The sequence below is a fragment of the Antrostomus carolinensis genome, unplaced genomic scaffold (assembly GCF_000700745.2).
Source record: "Antrostomus carolinensis isolate BGI_N321 unplaced genomic scaffold, ASM70074v2 scaffold19634, whole genome shotgun sequence".
Classification (NCBI taxonomy): domain Eukaryota; kingdom Metazoa; phylum Chordata; class Aves; order Caprimulgiformes; family Caprimulgidae; genus Antrostomus; species Antrostomus carolinensis.
Window position 1 is genome coordinate 121,163 of NW_010313086.1, and position 20,973 is coordinate 142,135.

At 38.7% G+C, this 20,973-nt stretch overlaps 1 protein-coding gene across 1 annotated transcript in view; it reads right to left on the bottom strand.

Moving 5' to 3' along the window:
• Window positions 1-256: 256 nt before the first annotated feature.
• The window catches only part of USP13 (ubiquitin specific peptidase 13), a 39,470-nt gene continuing 18,753 nt past the window's right edge, over window positions 257-20,973 (bottom strand). Inside the window, exons 7-20 of the mRNA XM_029084802.1 lie at window positions 19,151-19,338; window positions 17,398-17,469; window positions 17,051-17,144; window positions 12,378-12,503; window positions 10,900-11,053; window positions 9,417-9,591; window positions 8,110-8,198; window positions 7,619-7,741; window positions 5,465-5,491; window positions 4,559-4,702; window positions 3,404-3,570; window positions 2,745-2,907; window positions 1,038-1,122; window positions 257-408 (exon numbers count right to left, since the gene is read on the bottom strand). Coding sequence (XP_028940635.1) covers window positions 315-408; window positions 1,038-1,122; window positions 2,745-2,907; window positions 3,404-3,570; window positions 4,559-4,702; window positions 5,465-5,491; window positions 7,619-7,741; window positions 8,110-8,198; window positions 9,417-9,591; window positions 10,900-11,053; window positions 12,378-12,503; window positions 17,051-17,144; window positions 17,398-17,469; window positions 19,151-19,338 — 1,701 coding nt within the window. The 3' untranslated portion in view covers window positions 257-314. The remainder of the gene's footprint in view (window positions 409-1,037; window positions 1,123-2,744; window positions 2,908-3,403; window positions 3,571-4,558; window positions 4,703-5,464; window positions 5,492-7,618; window positions 7,742-8,109; window positions 8,199-9,416; window positions 9,592-10,899; window positions 11,054-12,377; window positions 12,504-17,050; window positions 17,145-17,397; window positions 17,470-19,150; window positions 19,339-20,973) is intronic.

Here is a 20,973-nt window from a genome sequence, read left to right on the forward strand (position 1 = left end):
TGAAACTTCCATTTTCTTCATATTCTAGCTGCAAACTCCATCAGTTTGGAGTGGTCTTAAGGTATCCCATAAGGTGTATAAATTTAAAACAATGCGCTATACGTCACCGAATAGAAATTTTCCCTCTAATACTTAAGGCGGCATCAAATGACTTGTTTTAAGTAAACTATAAATATCCCATGTTTTCCTTTGCTTTTTGGCAGTCCAGGGGTTAGGGGTCTTTTGTTGGTTTCAGATTTCTTTTTTATTGTACAATTTTTGGGGCAGGTTAAAAAGGCTTTCGGCTTCTTAAGGTCAGGTAACAGATTTGAAGCCTAACTTGGTATCCTGTGGTAAAAATAAATGTAGCCCAGGTCTTTGGGAGGTCGTTCTGAGGCACAGACTCTAAGGTCATTGTAGATCACCCATCTGAAATGAAAACAAGATTGATTACATTCCATGTGTATAAAAATCATCACAAGTTTATCAGAGGCTTTTCAGACCCAAACTTCAACGAGTTTAAAAATCTAAAAGTAAGCATTGCAACAAGAACAAAAGATCAGAGGAAACAGCTGAGGCAGGTTTACTGGCAGGGTCAGGAACCAAAAAGGAAGAGGAATGTGCGGAGGGATGCGTAGTTACAGTTCAAATGAAGGAAAATCAAGGATTCCCAAGGCCAAATAATGAGAACATATCAAAATCACAGCCAAGATCAGCACTGCAGTAGTAGCCCATAGTCTGATGGGTTTCTATTGATGGGGAATGAAAGGAAGTTGGGGGAACCTCAGATAAACAAAGTTACACTACTGATGGCCCCAAGTGAACAGGGATTTGGAACAGCAAGCACAGGAGAGCCAGTGATACGCTTCACCATAGACCTCAGTGGAATCAGAACTGACTCATCACATCTACAGTCTGTAATAATCTTCATTTCTTTGGTGGGAAATGTATACATAGGAACAACATGTGTGTTTTGTCTGCCTTGAATACACACCCTGCTCTGTACAGATGCACACTTCAAGGAAAACATTTGCTCATCCTTGCACGATTCCACTCACCTTCCTTCTTTTTTGAGATGACAAACATAGTGGCCACTCATTGTGGATGTTCCCATGTGGCTGATGAACCCAAACAGCTCGTATCCTGTTTAAGAAATACAAATGGGACCATAAGCCTTTTATTGCTACCTTTGCAATATGACTCCAGGGGAAACTTACTTTCTAATACTGGAGAAGCAGCTAAGCACTCCTAACTCAGACTCTGCATTCCCAAACACAGTTTCTGTTAAGATTGCAGCATATTCTTGCTTTAACTAGCGGTCACATTCACTGTCAAACATCAAACCAATCCAAATCAAACCCACATAGATCTGTGCACATATAGCAGGACTGTGATCACAACCCCTACTAGGAAAGAGAAAACAGCAGATTCATTCCCAGTTTGCAGAGAGTACCACAGAAAGTGCCAGATATGGAGTTCATCCTGCACACAAATTTGCTATGTCTGTAAGTGTGATCACAGATCCCCTATAATCAGTCAAAATCCAGAAGTATATATTTCAGCAGCCCATAAAAGAGGACAGGAAAGAAACTTCTTCCTTTAATGCAAAGACAATTTTTGTGCTTAATGTCTCTGGAGAACTCAGCATTGGTTCTTGCTCCCCACCCATTCATGCCATTCACCCAAATTACCACCAAAAGTAAAAGGGTACCTTCTTTCAGGATATTGCATTAGGACAGGGGCCTGGATTTTGGTGGAGAGGGCTTTCTGGAGCCATTTTACAGTATCATGTTGGTTATCAGGATTTCAGGCACTCAGTAAATGGTCTCAGTCTATAAAGGCTAAGTACCACAAAAAATAATTATTCCAAATATATATATTTTTTTAACCTAACATTAATCAATGTTTCCCATGTCTCCAGGAGACTTAAGATTGGTCTTTATAATGTTAGAAACACAAATGAATGTTCTTATATAATAACGGCAATCACAGAAACAACAATCGAGTTGGCTGTTAATTTATTTTTTTTAAATATGACCTTTATAGTCAAGATCAGAGGTACAAGTTTAGAAGATACTATAGTTATTAGAACTGGTCACTGAAGACCCTTCAAAAAACGTCAGGAGATCCATATGTTAGAACCACCGCTGAGCTTTGGCACTCTAGTGCTTTTACACTTACAGTAAGTTCTCTGCCTACTTCACAACTTTGCTGTACATTAGCCCCATCTTGTGGTTTATTTCACAGTATTATGAGTGAGGATCCCAAAGAAAAACAAGGAAAGAAAACAGCAAAGCAGTACACACAGGATACCAACTATACCTGACACATTTAGAATAAGGTACTTGGTTGAAGGGATTATCAAACCTCCCATCAGACAGAAACTCAGGTGGTCTGTAACATCAGTGTTATCTTCAGGATGCTCAGCCTCTGAAGATTTAAACATTCTAGCTTTTGTCTTTTTAATCTTACAGCAACCAAACAAAAAGCAAAGCTAGGCCAGAAGAGACACATGATGCAGCAACAAGAAACTTCGACTCAAGTTATTCGGCAAGTCCAGGGAAAAAGTTTTCTGAGCAAACACAGACCACTGAACTTAGCAGCCCACAGAGCTGGACTCAGCCTCAGAAGTAAGATTGGAACTAAACTGCCTGGATCACGTCCAAAAAAACCATGGTAAGTACTTTCAAAAAAGAGGGGAGCTCTACGAATGGTGTAGGTATGATGCAACATGATAAACAGTTCTAAGCTGAAGGAGAACTTACTTCCAGACCCATCTTTTATCCTGGGTCCCTCTGACCCTGTCTCTGCAAGGATATTGGCATTAGCATTGTTCTCCATATTCATCATGTCCAAAGCAGGCTCACTTTCTTCCTCGAGTTCAGGGTGGCTGAAGATCCATTCCAACGCACGCTCCAAATTATTGTTCTGTGAGTCAAACAAGCAAAAGAGCAGCCTTTAATTCATTCTCTAGCATCATGCTACTGCTCATCTGTCTTTGAACAGAGTAAGAACCATGTTCAACAGCACTTAAAACTTGTAAGATACACACTCTACCTCCATGGAAAATAGTATTCAACAAGCACTCTGCAGAAGCTTGACAGATGGAAAAAGAAATCCTCCCACAATTAATCCCCATGGCCCCCAGATTCTCAGCCTTTAGGCATCCAGGTTGTTTCTCAACAGATGGTAAAAGAAACTAAGTTTTCCTCACTTTCCTCCACATTTTAACATTCAAGTGAAACACACAAACTCCCTTCCCCACTCTAATCCAGACAAGTCAGGCATCCCACGCTTTGCCAGAATAGTTCTATGTGCATCATCCACTAACTGGATTTTTATATGCATGTTTTAAAGGCATCCAAGGACAAAGCACATGATATGAAATGAAACTCTAGTGCTACCAATAACTCATGGAACTCACTGTTGCCTTCAGTGCTTGAATTGCTAGGTTCCTTTGGAAGCCCATAGAAATGATAATTGCAACCATCTCTTCTGGAGGTTGGTTATCTAACCCAACAGCTCCAAATGCAGCTGCTCCACTGGAAGCAACTTCTCCAAATGCAGGTACAACCAATGGCTCAGCAAAGTCTGGAACAAACAAACATTCATCAGTTTCTTCTTTTGCCCCACTGAACTGGAAAGCCAACAACAAACACAAAAACACCCAACAAACAACCTCAAAAGCCATTCTGAAATCAACATAAGTTCATTTCACTGGCCCAGCTGGGATTCAGACGTGTGGAAAGCCTTAAGATAAACACACACACTACAAAATATCTAGGTGGACAAACTCATACTGAGCAGGCTGGAACAACTTGGCACATCACAGAAGTGAAACAACTACAGGAAAGTAGCAAAGATGATTGGTATAGAAGCAAAGATGACACCAGAATAGTACACAACCCAGCTGATACACATATAGACGTAAAATGAACTGATTCCATAGCTGAAATGTGTCAGTTAAGCCCAAGTGAAACTCATTCCCCATTTACACAACCAACACAGAAACCCACAATGAAGTGTGAACTCAACCAAAGCTGGAGTTCCCTGGCAAGAGAGTGCTCAGGTACACTCAGTGCTGAATCAGGGGTCCAGACTTTGCGTGGATGAAACACAGGAAGGGGAGAACATCTAGCAGCCCTGTACATCAGTAGATAGCCCAAGTTCTAAGTATGGCATGAATACTCTAGCCTGAGCCAGAGAAGGCTGATATGGAAGAAAAGCATCTGGACCACAGGATTCTGTGTACTTACACTTGATCACAAGTCAGCTTCCCCCTTAGCAGCGCAGACCTAGCCAAAGGGTGGAAAACAGAGCTGGCCCACACCATCAGGGAGGACAGAAGACTGTACTTCTGGTGTAGCTTAGGTTTGTTGTCTTCTTCTAGGCAGAGGATGCCACATAATGGTCAAGATCTGTATATCCCAGAAGCACCTTAGGAAAATTCACTCACACCTCCAGGTTTCCTGGGGTGGGGAAGGGGGCCATTGTTTCTGTCACACATTATAAAATTTCTAATGACCACCAAAATACATAACCAGGAGCTGAATTTAACCTACACCCTCCAATTACTGACCTGGTTCTTCCATGTGTGCAATGATCCAGTTAAAAGCAACTTCAGCACCCAGGTTGCCTGTATAGTACACAGCTTTCCGACATGCTTCCAAAGGAAAACCCATCTCTGCCAGTTGCATAACTGAAGACTCATCAATATCTAGAGCTACAAGAAAGAATCTTCTAAAATATAAGTCTAATTTCATCCATTGCATAGTATTTCTTATTGTTGTTCATGATGCCACATATTACAGTAAATATCTCTTGTTTTAGTATTGCAATAAACCCACACCATTAGAAAACGGCCTTGCACAAAGCATTAGAGTATTTGTTATGGACTTACTGGCAATCTTTTCTCTCTGTAATCTACATAGATCCTTAAACCTTGATGAATTGCTACAGGACTTTATATATTTAAAAAAATCACACCAGTGCATTTCAAGGGGTGAAGTTAGGTGCTGAGCTTAGCTAGAGATAGCAGTCAAAAGCAGTCACCTCTCTTAAAGGCAGGATCTTACAGGCGAGAGAAACAACAGCTGCTGGATCTAGCAGTCTCCAGCTGAACTTCATCTCTGAATGACAGAGAATGAAGTTCATCTCTGAATGACAACAGCTTCAGCTGAGATCAGAGTCCAGAGGGAGCCAGGATCAAGCAGCTGTGACACTCAGAACTGCAAGATCATGCTGATGAGCAGCAGATAGGGGAGCAACTCATATTCTGGCTACACTGATGCTACTACAGCATCTTTAAGAGTCCTGCACACATGCAATCAATTGCTGAACAAGTACAAAAATCTGCTCTTGCTTAGACACATGCAGGGCAATACTCCATGCATCTCTATGAGGACAGAGAAGCCATTAGCTGAACAAAAGCATGACAATTTTTTAAGCAGCTGAAATGCCAGTCTCAGAACAATGAGATACGTACACTCCACAAAATGGTTTGTCATACGATCTGAAAATTGAGAATGGAAAAAACAGGGAAAAGGATTTATATGAAGATTAAGGAGATTCATATGGGAAAAACAATTCCATGTTTTTAAAGTCATAGAAACATTTAAACTCATACAGGCAGGGCATGTTCATCCTTACATCCCTGATGCTTTTGTCATGAATTAGACCAGGGATGTTTCTGCCCAGTAATTTCCTTAACTCGGAGCAAAGTGTCACTGGTACTATAAACCAGCAGGAAATACAGCTGATGGCTGACCTAAACCAACTTAAGCAAGAATCTATTTAGTTATAGATAAGGTACCATTGCCTGTGCACTTACACTATAACCAGGTCAGTGTGTTGAGAAAGAGGATTAAAAAAAAGAATAGGCCTTAGTAAGGAACCTACAGATAAGGGACAAAATGAAAACCTTTAGAGAACTGAATTTTGCCACAGCCTTTGCTCTGACACACAATTTCAGGTACCAACTTCCTTTCACATGCATAGAGTTTGATATTATACCACCACTGTTATAAATATCCAAGAAAATGGGGCAATCATGTCATCAGAGTAGCTGCATTACTGGTTTCCTACTAAACACCGAGTCATCCAAACTTCAGTCACCTGGAGGAAATGGCAATAACCTGGGTCTAAAGTCACACTATAAAAACATGATTTTACTTGCTATAAACCATTTCATTCTCCAGAGAAACCCAGGGAATAAGGAAATTCTCATATTCTTGTTTCTGAACTTTAGCTCAAAAGAAACAGTATTTAAGAAAAAAGCAGCATAGCATGTTAATCATTACTCTTTCCTTCTGCTCTACAGATATTTTAGTCTGTAGTTCGACATCAACTCCTTGAGACAGAGCCTTTTTCAGTGGGCTGTACAGCCCATGTACATCCAGAGAAGTGCACTATGCATACATGCAGAGCTGCTAGGGCCTACTGCAACCTAACAGTTCTTGTAATTTAAAAATTAGTAATATCTGGAAAGCTGCTTTCTTAAATTGTAGTCATTTGTGTATTAAGTTTTGTTGTACTGGGTATGAATCAATTCTGCAGACATGAAGTGTTTGTTGTTCCACCTTGAACCAAAGTGTTTCAAGTTATCCAAGTAAACTCTGCCACTGAACAGAAGCCTATCTGTTCAGAATTGCAACACTAAAATCCTACAGCAAATAACCACAGTAACTGACAGATTTTAAAATTCCTTCTGACCATGATGGACCATATACTGTACACAAGAACCAAGAGATTGATTTAGCTACAGTACCACCCAGACTACTTTATGATGATGTTTTAGACAAAATTTAGTACAAAAGTGCTCAAAAGATAACAGCAGTTTAGTAACACCTCTTATGCAAATGTAAGAAATGAGTGGATTAATGGTCCACTCCACTTTTGACACCTATCATGAGACTCAGTGTAGGGGTCTGAGACCAAATTCTTTGCACCAGGACAGAAGGGCACAGTGACTTTACTGAAAGGGAATCATGAACATGCACTGAAGGTCAATGAATGGACAGAGGATGGTCTCTGCATGTAGCTGTTTTTCATAGATGTAGATGTCTTCACACAATTCTCTATCCACTTAAGTCCTAGATACCAATCAACATTCAATAAGGATGACAATAAGGATGAGCACAAGGACTTCATCCTTAAGTAAGGATGATCATCCATGCAAATGGAAGACATGGAACAATTCTGCTGGTAAAGACAAAGAGATCATAATGCAGCAGAAGCTGCTCCACTGAGCAGCACTACACTGTTGCAAAAGAAGCAACCACCACACAGCAGGGTAAGTAGGACACTACAGGCAGTAAAGCAAATGAAATAACGTGTTCACAAAATACAATGTCTATCCTTGGGCACATCAATTTCATAAAAATATGAATTATTTGGAGAGAGTACAGAGCAACAGTATCAATCATAAATCCTGAAAACATCAAAGTAGAAAAGCAGGAAGAACTAGGGTTGTCTAGTATGGAGCAAAAAAGGCTATGGAGTGTTGCAACAATCTCCAGTTACAGAAGCACAGAACTACTTTTTTGATCATAGCTCCAAAAGGTGAAGATTAAGGAGAATCAGTATGTGCTAGAGAGAAAGGGGAATACAGCAGAGAATCAGGAGAAAAGTCAGTAAATACCTTTTGGGTCATCAGGAATGACAATGGGAGGAGCAATGTCTGGAAGTTCCTCTTCTCCTGGCTGGAGACCCCTGGCCCGAAGGTGGCTGATATCTAGGAAATCTGGCATGTCTATAGAAACATCTACAAAAGCAGAGAAACAGGCTAAGGTTATAAATCCAGCAAAATGACCTCATGGTGCAACTTAGCCTAGAGATGGGACTCGAGCTACAAACACAGCCAGGATTCTCCTCCTGAAAACAGTTATTTGAGAAATTCAGAACACTGAAGACAATTTAACTAGGGGGTCAGACTACATGAAACTGTACTTTAACTCCATAGACCTGATGAATTGTTTTAATTTGTCATAAAAGAAAACAAGATTCAGTTAGGATCTGCACAGTATAAACTTGAGACTCAAGCCAGGCCTTCAGTTCTATAGACCAAAGCATGTATACATTACAGATTATCTCGGATAGAATGAGAAAAAGGTAAATATAAAAAGCACATACCAAGCTTTTTGGGTATCCAGTCAAGGCCAAAGGTGAATTTCTTTATCTGCACCACTAAGTACTCAGGAAACGAAGCAAAACGAGAAGTCCTGGGAAGCACAAGAAATACAATTCGGTGAAATAAGGCAACAAAATCTCAAGCCACACAGATTTCAGTACTTCATGCCCACTGAGATGAGTAACTTTAGCTCTGAGTGAGATGAAAAGTGATGGATTTTATAAACATAAATTTCACAAAAAAGTTCTCAAGTATAGTGGAGAAGTATGGTAGTAGCTTTCTAGGCATTTATATCCAGAATGTCAGCCCAAACCCTTGCAGACAATTCAGCTTGATGGAAGATTATAGAAGACAACTACAAGTACTATTAAACTTGCTTACTCAAGTTGTTCTGAAGTTGAATGACAGGAAATAAATTCTGAATGACATATTGGCTAGAACTTCAGGGCATGGGCTTAAAACACAGCTCAGACAGAATGGAGTAAAAATTCAATCAGCATTTTTTTTTCACTCCCTTTCTAGTAACAGTAGGATTGTCCATGAGGTATCAGTCCACCTATAAAGCATTTCATTAAGCAAAGATTAAAAAACCTGTCATTTGTAGGTTTTTTACACGAAAGTGCTATAAAAACCCTACATTATATTCTTATCGAGCTACTATAATATTTATCAAAATAGAAGATGACTCTTCAGTTTAAGGGGATCCCTGATATTTACCCCCTAAGTGAAAAGAAAAGGTTTAATCTTGAACACAATGTAACATTAGATATACCACCATTCTCCTTCTCTATGCTCCCGTTTTTCCTCCATATAATCTCCTGCATCCTTCCCTTTATCTTCCATTCACACATATCATCCTTTTTTCTAATTCACCTAACACTGGGTAAAATACAGTAAATGCATCATAAATGCAATTCCTACCATACTATGAATAACTACTTTCTAAATTCTCGTTAGCACCACTCTACAATTTCAGTAACTTTATCATCTGCAGCACAAAACTTCTGAATTTTAAATAGTAAATTATTCTTTGTCTTTCAATGCTTTTAAAGACCATGGGGATGAAGAATAGCTAAATTACAAATTAACTCTGGATCTGTTTAAAACTAGAATGTTCTTCTAACATGTTCAGAGTTAATACAAAAAATCTTTAGATTTCTGCTGCATTTTTCTCCACCATGTGCACTTGTCTCCCAATTTTCAGTACGATGTCAGTGAAACTGAATGCTAAGACAGCAATGAGCCATTGATATATCAAGCAATGACACTGCCATACAGGTTTTTAACAGGCAGCTAGACACACACTTACTTAACTCCTGCAGATTTTGCTTGAAGGGCACTGCTCCAGAAATCCTCTACATTGTTAGGTTCAGAAAAGGCCTGCAGACAAGCACTAAACGGGATCTTGGCACGGACAAGCTCTGGCGGAGGTCTCCTTGCAGTTTCTGCTTCTCGCCTCTTCAATTCATAGGCAATTAATTCATCTGAGAAATACACATGACACTAAAAGCTAAATGAATATTGTCGTGGTTATGATGTCCCCCACCAGTCTTATTTTTGCAAGTTTTAGAAATGCAAAAACCTACTTATCAATAGAACTTTTACATGGCTCTAACTAGACCCGAAATCTTTTATCTGCATTGGGGTCTGGAGCTATACACTTAAAACCACATCACTTTTTGGAAGGTTCCTGTTCATGGAGAAAACACAGACCTGGAAGTACTGGGCAACAGGCAATTAAAACCAGGAGAGCCAGAATCCCGTGATAATAGTTAAACCAGAGGCACATCCCCCCTTTTAGCATTCCTGTAATGTCTCCTTCACTTCCATCTCAAGCATACATTTCTCATCTTAGTCTGTAAAACTCTTCTCTACTGGTTGCAGGGGCAACCAAGATTTGTCAGTACCTCCCTCCTGCTTTCAAGTCTTCTAGCCTCCTCAGTCATTTCTCCTTTGAGAACAAGAATGCTTTCTCAGGCAGCTCACAGGCATTAAAAAACCACTCCTGTATATTAAATCAGTGTCCACCACTTCATCCTCCTTCCCTCCTCTCCTAAATCCCAGGATATCCAAATTATCAAACAAACTATCTTATACTCCTGTTCTCTAATTTCACATTAGATCTTACAATCTGCTGCTAATGAACACAAAGCTGATCTGGTTTTTTTTGTTGGGCCTTTTTTATTATTTATTTGTGTGTGTTTGCTTTTACAAGATATCCATTAGCTAGTATGTTCAGTCCCTTTTTAGGATTAAGAAGTTTTTATATACTCGTTCACTGTCTAGGACAAAGGAAATACAATCCTAATGTAGATCTTTGGGCACACACATATGCACAAAAAACACGGGTAAATAAATTGTAATACAAGTGGTGTGGCACATCCCTGGGTCAAATCCAGGTTAAGGTTTTAAACCACAATCTCTGACATTTTTATCATCCAAACTGCTGCCATTCTTGGTGATATATTCCTGAGTGGTGATGCTTAATGCTGGACCCACAGTCTGAGAAGAAATCTGCCTGAAAACATGCCAAGTCCATCCAGGTAGAATCCTTCTTCCCTAAAAATATAATTAGGGATGGTAAAGCCACAAACTGATGTGTGTTTAAAATCTCTTTTAAAGAAAACCAAACCAAGTAACTTTCCCCTGTGATCAGTTCATTGGTTTGACTTGCCACATGGCCTTGAACCATTCTATCCATACAAAGAGAACACAGGTGGGTGAGAACTTCATTCCCTCATGGTTGAGAGAGTTACCAGAAGGTCAGTCAATGGACCAGTTTCTTTCTTTACCTTTGTTTGTTGCTGCCTCCATGGCAACAGGTAACTGCATGATATAGTCCACCCTCTCGGTGTAGCGGACCTTTCTGGACTGGCAGCATTGTGTGCGCTCTTCCACCAGGAACCGGAAAACATCGCTAGGGTTTTCTGAACCTACAGGGTTTCTCTGAAAGGAATATTAGATCCAACCATTTAAGTGATGATCATTAAAAGGACCAGAGAACCCAAAGGCTGCTGCTTGTTTTATGGAGAGTACAAAGACATCAACCTTGCACCCAGATCTAACAGCTCAGCTTGCATTTTCTTGCATGCAGAACTCTAGCACCCACAGAGAATCCCACTGAAGTCCACAGTGTCTGCATACACAGCAGTGACATTAGGTATATACCTAAATAATCTGACTGAGTCAAGGTGAACAGAAGGTAGGAAGGTGGCAGGTTACAATAAAGAAAGCAAACTCAGGTAAATAACATGGAGCATCCTTTCAGTAAATAGATTTGCTCCTACCACTCCAAATCTGCCTTGAAACAGAACAAGCAACTTGTAGTTCATTATCCAGCTGGGAATGTCAGACAAATAATATATCTCCTCTTTATTGTTCATATTAATGTCTATTAGCATGCAAAAAAAACCCCAGAAAAATATCTTCTAAACACCCTATAATCAGTACATGAGTTTTGGGATGTGGAACATTATGCATGCAAATGTGAATAACTTCATCTAGACTGTAACACACAAATAAATACCCTCGATTCTTGGGGAAAACTGGAAAAAGAGGGAGCAAGGGCAGAAGAGAACAAAATTATTTAAATCAAAACTGCATATATTTGTAAATTTCCTTTTCAGAAAGACAGCATTAAAATTCACAGTACTGATTCTTTTACACAGTATTGAGCTGGAGCTCAGTGCAACTAACATTTTGTACAGGAATATTCAATTGAAAAATAGTCACTTTGCTTTCGGCAGGGAAGTCCTTCCTCCCGTAACGATTCAATGGTGTACAGCTGGGATTTGTAAAAGAACTGGACATAGCAATTAGTTTGCTTCCAATGATGACATAAATTTGGAATAATAATCATCATAATCATAATACCCCATTCATCAATATTCCAAGACAGACTTCAAGATGGTAAATAAATGGATAGCATGTAATCATAAAACGAACAGCAATTTGAAAGGACAGTCACATATGCTTATAAATCTTATAGCCCATACAGTGATGCTCAACCTCTCTACATCTCTTGCAGTTGTTATCAGCAGCATTGGACCTGTGTGTGGTCAGTGTGTGGTCATGCAAGGGTCTGAAGTAAAGAGAAGGGAGGATTAAAGAAACAAATGTTTCTAAACCAAAATACATTTAAATTAGTGCTATTTTCTATGTATCCAAGGCTAAAAAGAGTGTAATAAAAAAATGAGCCACTCACACAACAGCTCTATCCTCATTGTTGAATATAATCAGGGAAAAGAAGTAGTAATTGAGCTTTTCTTACCTCTACTAAATTTATAAGATGTAGGAAAAATTCCTGCGCATCTTGTTGTCTATTAGAGGAAAATTCTGGATGGCCTTTACTTATAAAAGCTTTAAACATTCGGGGAGATATTCCGTTATGTTGAGGCTAAATTAAAAAAAAAAAAAAAAGAAAAACCTTTTAAAGAAGGATTTTTATTCATTCCTGGACCAAATATCCCAAAGTGACCCCATTAGATCCATCTATGGCCTATTTCTGTCACTGGAGAAATGCTAGTTTCAGTTTCATCTGGTTTTCCACTTTAATAAAAATGGAAAAGGGTCCTGAAACATGATTTGGGGGTTTTATAATACGTTTTATGACATAGTTCCAACAGGATTCACTTTATCTGATTTTTCTATGTCATTTTCAAGTTAAAAGAGACTACTGAAGGTTTGATAAAGGCTAGTAGTTTTCAGAAAAACTAAAAGCCTACACTATTTTCTAACATTTGACATTCTTTTCAGAACGCTGTTCCACCTAAAAGTGTGTGGGCATTGAAGCACTTTGATATATATAAGCTAGCAGCTTGACTCAGGCCAAACCCTTTCCAGAGATCTCTACAGAATCAAGCAGAGAACAACTAATGTGTGCAGCACACACTCCCAGATGGGCTGTTAAGAACAGACACGAATTTGCAATTTGCAAGTGTCGGTCAAGTTGAAGGACCAGAACATACTGCCTTTAGCCATTCAGTCACATCAGTACAAAACTACCTTAAATCAGAAAATCTCTAGCTTCCAAGAGTCCTAGTTTTGATTTTCTCACCCTCTATACCACTTTAAGAAGCCTCCCCAACCACCCCAAATTGCATCTTCAAGACAACACTAGCTATTATCCCTTTTAAATAACACTTTTGAAAGGGTTAGAATCTTTTACTCAGATTTGCTCTCATCCTCCATGAGACCAAATAATTCTCAAGACAATCCAAGCAAAAGTGTAGCCTTTAGGACATGTCAGATGCTGTTAAATACTCAGCCAATCTCATTCTTTACTACAGTTGTGCTCTCATACCAACATAAAAACAGAAAAAGGAACATGAAATGGAAGGCACATAAAACACACAATAAAAGAGCAAAATTTTATTCTTGGTTTCACCAGGGTAAGATATTCCTAGACCCACTGAAATCAGAAGCAGATTCTTAATTCTAATGCTATTTCAGTTTCTGGCAGCACACCAGCAACCACATTAGGCTAAGATGCTCTTTAAAGGCTCCCAGTAATGCTTGAACAAAGAGATGTTCTAGGGATTTCTGAATCTTGAGTTATATATCACTTCAGTGTCCTTCGGTGCCTTTCATCAAAGCTAGGACTTGAGGAAAGAAATGTATAAAACAGCTCAAATTACTATATACCAGGCTTCTTTCTACGTCAGAAGCAAGAATATGGCAAGGTGGCACATTTGCCCTGATGTATAATGGAATGAGTTTGGAATTAAGCCTTGTTTCCATCTATATATTTTTTACTCAGCCATTTGAGCAGGGAGAAGAGAAACACGCCATGTATGACAGTCTATAGAAGAGGATCAGGTCTTGCTCCCTTTCCACCTCAAGGACTAGAAAAATAACAGAAGAAATGACAAATCTCTAAACAGAAATATCAAGTCCTAGCTGATGACCCTTTAGGCTTTCAGCCTGTTTTTAATGGTAAAGCGGGTCCAGGAATACTGCTGCCATTTCCAGACTAAACTCCTATGGTGAAAAATTTTAGCTCCACAGTACCATGAATATTTATAGAATACCTAGCATACTTCCCCATCAACAGTTGCAAAACAGTTTGGCTAAATATAGACTGTGCTGGACCACTGCAGATCTCATATGAATGCTTTTACAGGCAACAACTCCCCAAAACTTTGGATGAATTCCAAAGACCCAGAAAGCTACAGAAATTCTTTGCATGTAGGAAGGGAAAAAACAGTAAAAGAATAAACCAAAAATGAATAACTTCATTTATAGACACAAACCAGAAGCACTTGAAAATGATGAAGACTTAAAATCCTATGCAACTGTATTTATTATAAATGTCAGTTCAACCCTCTAGATGGCAAAATACTATCTGTATGTATATTGGTGTTACTGGGGGAGAAGACACCAACCAAAAAAAGCACCCCCAAATTGACAAACCACAGACTTGAACACCCAGAATGAGGGAATGGATGAAATATCTATAGTTGATTTTTCTTCCAAATAAATCTTCAATACAACAAAGAACAAAAGCAGTAAGAGCTGTTTCAAATCCTAATACATGCTATGAATTGCTTGATAAGGAATTCATCTGATGCACCTAACTACAATTTCCTTAAACTGAACTTGGGAACAACACAATTATTGTTAAATGCCAGTAGATGGCTAATACTACCTGACAGTTTTATACCATCTGTCATTAAAAAGTTCTCAACATCTCATTGCTAGTAGTGGCTGCTGGGCTAAACACGGAGGTTAAGTTTTATTTGAAGGGTTCAAGTCCCTGGACTTCCAGCACATTATTCTTCATTCATATCCTGTATGCATTTAAGAAAGCAGGTCAGTCTGTATACATAATTTAATGTGAGAAGTCTGCTGAAATCTGTTCTACCATTCCTTAGTCACAGTGACGTGTTGGTAAGTTTTGAATGTATTTAAAGAAAACAAGCAGGATTCATTCATTGTTCCAAAACAATGAACAGCTACTGTACAAAGCAATTACTCAGGAGACATAGAACTTTCAGATCATACAAACTACTCTGTACTAGATGCTCTATTTTTGTTCAAATTCTCAGCATTCTGATTTCAGAAGAAGAAATTCCTATACCAATAACCAATAGATGAAGGCAGAAGAAAATATTTCCTCTATGGAATCTATCACCATGCTTCTGTGACAGAAGCACATGACTTCCACTGTGTGTAAAACTACAACTTAGTAGCAGAGATTCTTTGTCCATAAAGACAGTTCCTTTCTACAGATAGTATACTCAATATTGGTTATTAGTTGACCTTTCATTTCTAAATATCCCATATGTGGAATCTGTGGTTTGACCCCACATGCCGCTTGGGGTCACAGTAACAGAAGTTGGCAAGGACACAAATATGTTCTAGGTCCAGTTTTTCCAGCATCAATTTAAACAAGATGTTTCAAGGTAGAGGGTCTGACTAGTAAAACAAACCTAAAATAACAGATTTGCTTGGGTAGATAACATCGTCCCAACAACTAACGATTTGCTTAAGACAACTGTTAATTGGATGACTCTACAGAAAACAAAGGCTATTCCAAAAGCAGCAGAGTTTGAACAGAAATCTGAACTAATCTTCTCATTCTTCAAAGGGTGATGAAAAGTTAAACCAACTTAAAAAAAATAGACAAAACTTTTCCATCTCACCACAAAGCTACTGACAGCTTTTCTTCTTCACAAAAGCAAGTGTGAACAGGTAAAAATATAAACCAATGAATTAGGCAGTACCCATGAACCTTGTTATTATCAACAGATCAGTCAGGCCTTCTTCAAAACTCATCCTTACTGCTAAAAACCAAGACTTTTGGACAAAGAATATGAAGATGCTTTCTGATTACTGAGAGTGAATGTATTCACTGCTGGGTGAGGCAAAAGCACAGGCAGATGAAGATACAGGTCTATGGGTGTCACAATGCCAACACACACCTTACTGATTTTTGCAGCGTTAAGAGAAACAAACAACTTTCATGACGCAGAAGAACACCACAAACATAGTATGAAGATTACAGAACCAACAATACTGGAGTTCACAAAGCTAGATACAAGCTAGATATAATGAGTTAATATCTATTTTGCTGCAAAATTACCGCAAATTACAGTAAAAACAAAAGCACAGTCTACCACTGGTATCACTCACTGTGATGGAGAAATAAAATTCTATTTATATAAACATGGGACAAAAGGTTATTTCATCCTCCAATGCCTCTCTCCTTTGTGTCTAGCATGTTAGCTATACAGTGTTTGTCCATCAGTACACCTTTGTTCTGAAATTGCCTATTCTGAGAAAGCTGATTCCAAGGTTTTTTCTATTGTGAATTATTATAAATCAGGATATATACATTGTTCTCCCCCGGTTGTCCAACAATTACTTTCAATTTATATCCAAAACCATATATACTGCTGTTTCCAGGACAGATCCCACTGGCACAGGCATGCTTCTACATGGTTTCTGTATCATGAAATAAAGCCCCATGGGACATGGCTTTGCATGGCCCCTCCTCCATCAACATGAAAGGCTCGAGGACCACCTAATCTTGCATTACCTAGACAGCTTCTCCTGAAATGAGGCGGAATATTGTCAGACACTCCCTGGAAACTAGTCTTTATACTTCTTTCTGAAATTTAAAGACAATTTAAAAGTTTGCTTCCAAATACTCAAGTTTTGTTGTTGTTGTTGTTCCTCAGACAAGGTAAGTTGCAAGTTCTATGAACTTTTGCACTCATCACTGGAGCAGCAGGATTATTTCTTAGCAGAACCAATGGTTGCTTTAATGCTTTGCACAAATAGCCCCTGACTAATATATTCCTGACTAGAATCCTGCACATTCCACCTTGCTAAGCATCCCATGCTGGATCCACACGTGTTCTTCAATGCCCAGCACCTGTTCCCTTTTCTCAGGATATCACTTTTACCTAGTTACCAGGCTGCACAAACTCAGTCAAATACCTTGTGTTCTTCTTTCATCACCTGCTCAATAAGCTCAGATTTCATGGGTGGCTTAGAGTACTGGCCTGAAAGGAGGCCGTGTCCCAATTTAGCCCTGTAGGGAAGAAAGTGGAAACAAACACGTGAGAAAAACAGAAGAGAAGATTTTTACTCCAGGCAAAAAAGAAGTTTATTATCTTTCACTCCCTGATGAAACATCATTACCTGCAACTAAGCAGTCAAATCCCATTCTACCTTGTGCCATATCTCACATTCAAGCCCATGCAGAGGTGTTCTTTTGCCCTGCCATTGAATTATTTTGATTCTATTTAATTTGACCAAGTAAATCATTGAGAAGTGTCACTTACATCTGAGTGTTGAAATCTTGTGTTGGATCAAGAGGTGAGTAGTCAAATATTCGTGGAAGGTTTCCCACATACCTAGAAAAAAAGAATAAAGCAGAACCACTCACGTATTGCAGTTAGATTTACTCAAGGATATCCTAACAGATCCTCAGCCTTTATCAGTGATGCATCAGCAGGCTTCCTCTGTGTTAACAAGTCAAATTTTGCATCATAGCAGTGACTTAATCTATCCCTGGTGAGTGCTTCTATCATGGAAAAATAATAATAAAGAAATTAGGAAATGGACATTTAAGTTTTGCTTAGAAGCTCCTAGCTATAAAGGGTTTGGCACTGTTGTTCATCCAGAATTTAAATTCTTTTCCTTGATCTTGAAATAGCTGCTTGATAGTGTCGCTCAAGACCTTAGAGCTGGGTTGAGAACCAATATACTTTCTACTCCTAACCAACATTGCCAAATAAATTCCAAATTTGTATCAGGATCAAAACACATAAAAAGAATGTTTCCATTGAGTTTCTTCAGAGAAACAAAGGCTAACCCCTGACAACAAACACTGAGGTATATATTGTTCTAGTCAGCTTGCTGGAAAGTGAAATATTTAGTAGCACACTATGTGAGCATTGCTTCCCTTAAGCCAAAGAAAAATGGGCTAGGTAGGTACGGCAAAGATGAAAGAACACACCTAATTCCTGCCTGGTCCTTCTTTCATCAAAGATCTCCACTACTTTGTTGATACTAAGTGTTCCAGGTAACTCCAAGGATCATGCTGTGGAAAGCAACCTCCCTTAGTAAAGTTCATTTTAGTATTTTTTGAAAATGCAGGTAGAAAAGCTGGCACTTAATGAGTCTACAGACTGTACTCCATATGGCTAACAAAGTAAACAAACATAAGTTTTGTCTCTCTTCTTCTCCAGAACACAATTGCTACATGAAAACCTGGGAGGCTTTCCAAACTCTAAAAGCCTTACTTCCAGCACACACACCACTAGGGCTGTGGAAGGAAAGAGCACTCTGAATTTTATTGCAAACCATAGACTGTCCTTTATAAAAAAAGCTTCTCTCCTTGGAGTGATGTGTTCAGTTTTGATCAGTCAGGAATATTTCATGTTCTTCTGTTGTGCTTATGATGGATGACAGGTAGACTCAAACAAAAATGCTTTCGTCCTTTTACTCTCTTAATTATCCTGTGGAAGAATATGCTCAGACTACCCTTTTCATGAAATGAGATTTTTTAAAATATAGAATTTCAATTTAAAAATGCCTCTGATAGTTTCCCTCTTAGCCAGACCTGCATGGAAAACATGCATTGCTTTTCACTAGCATGGATCAATATTAACATGTTTGTGCCACTACATTGTTTGCACAAATGACACTAGAGCAATGAAATGAAATGATTCCTGCAGCTACACGAAGGCACAGGCCAGTACAAAAAACCCTAATGTGATACTGATGATACCAAGATAAATTGAGATATGTACATATCTATGTAAAAAGCAGAGACAGAGTAATCAAGTTTACAAGGTGGCATGTTTCCCCACCACTGAAGCTAAGTAAGTTCTGATTTCAAAGGCAGATTGAGTTTTGTGTTCCAACTTTTTCCAGAACAGAAAAATACAATATTAAATCCTCTAAGCGGCCACTGAACTGAGAGAGACTTGTTTGCAGGTGAGACCAAAATTAAAATATCATTTTGCTTAGAAAAACAAAAGATTGAGGAATGCAGCAGCTAGTGACAAGAACTAGTTTGAAGCTACTTACGCTCTCTGGAACTCTGGGATGCTGAAAATGGCTTGCATGACAGCATTGAGATAGCAGCTATTTCCCAGATTCTTCATGCCGGTGTATCCTGGGCCGTACATGGGCTTGAGTTTCACGCCAGCTTCCTGAATCACTTCCCATTCAGAGACTCTTGGTTTTATATCATTATCTCTTAGCCCATTCTCTGTCTGAAAGCAACAAGATTTTTTTATCTGTTTAACTTCTGCAACAATTATGCTGCTGCTATCATCATCAACAACTTTGTGATCTATACTCTAGAAAAGAAGAGCCAAACTAATGAGCAAAGGGGGGTAAATCCTGCATGGAGAGGAGATCAGAAGGCTAGCAGCTTGGTCTTCCAATATACCTCTTCACTCTTTATCACAGACCACAGGCTCTCTGAGTGTTCCTAGTTGTGACCTCAGTCCCAGCTGGGAGCTTCACTTCTCTCAGGTCTGTAACCTCAAGCTCAGCATAAAAACACTGCATTTTTTCAGGTTTCATATTCCATTTGTAATGGCCAGAAATATCTGCTGCTGTAGAAGATGGTCCTAGGAAACAAACCAGATGAAATGCTGCAGATCCAAGAATTCTTTCCTTCTTTCAAATGGGAAAAGCCAAGATTTGTGATGCTGAAGTTTCTCCCCTTACAGCTCAGTTTTCAGCTTGCATGTAGGTAGCTTGTTCACAGCATGTAGGCACAGGTCACTACAGTGTCATTTGCTGCTAGCATCACTCCACCACTTCACCAAGAATTTTTCAGACTGGTCTGAAGACCAGAGGTGAAACCTTTGCAACAGCTCAGACTAAGCTCTCAAGGTTGCCAAGTAAAACAGGTTTTTCAGAAAGACCACTGGATAAAAGAGACTTTTTATCCATTATATTGGCATGGAAATTAATATACAAAAAATATTATTAGTACCATGAAGGCTTTTGAAACTGCATTTTAACTCTTCTCTATCATTTTAGAGTTATTATTGGTTTTCTTTCCACTTGGACAATGAAGTACACTAAGCCAGTATCAGGTTTGTTCATTTTTAACAGTTTTCATGTTCAGATTGATTTTCAACCAAAACACACACCAAAACCAACCAACCAAAAAAAATCCCACAAAAACCAAACCACACCAAAACACAAACCGCCTGCTTTTATAACCAGATTCCATTCAGACTTCTTAGATGATTTAAACAGAACTGGAATCAACATCCACTAAGATACAAATTATTAAAAGGACTTCTCTACCAGCACCATGTTCATGACCCTTTTTGCCCCAGTCCCTTTCTAGTGTTCCACACCACAGATCATGCTCTTTTCTAGACTTGAGACAATGTATTCTTTCATTTTGTAATGTATTCATTAACAAGGCCTAAACTGCAATTTATAACTTTATATAAAGAAACTTTCAACCACATTTTTTACTTATCCATTGCTTAGCTTATTTTTGCTTAAGATTTGTATCTGTTTACACATGCAATAGACTTGCCTTCACTTACTGTAATTAATTATTCTAGATATTCTTCTCTAATTGAATGATGTTTTTTATCTTAAGGAAAATGGTACATAACACACAGGAAGTGAAACATGTAAGCTAGAGACTACAAGGAATTCTTTTGGAAGACAACTTTCAGATTTGAGAATAACGATCCACTCATCTCAGACCTCAGAAAATAAAACATGAACTACCTGGCTGAACTTTACAAAACTAAATACTGTCATAACAGACTAAAGGATCACACAAATACAAGCTATGAGCATCATTCTTCTCCTGTTTCTCCTCCACCTCCAACTAAACACACAAGTAAATAACAAACTAAATAAAAGGT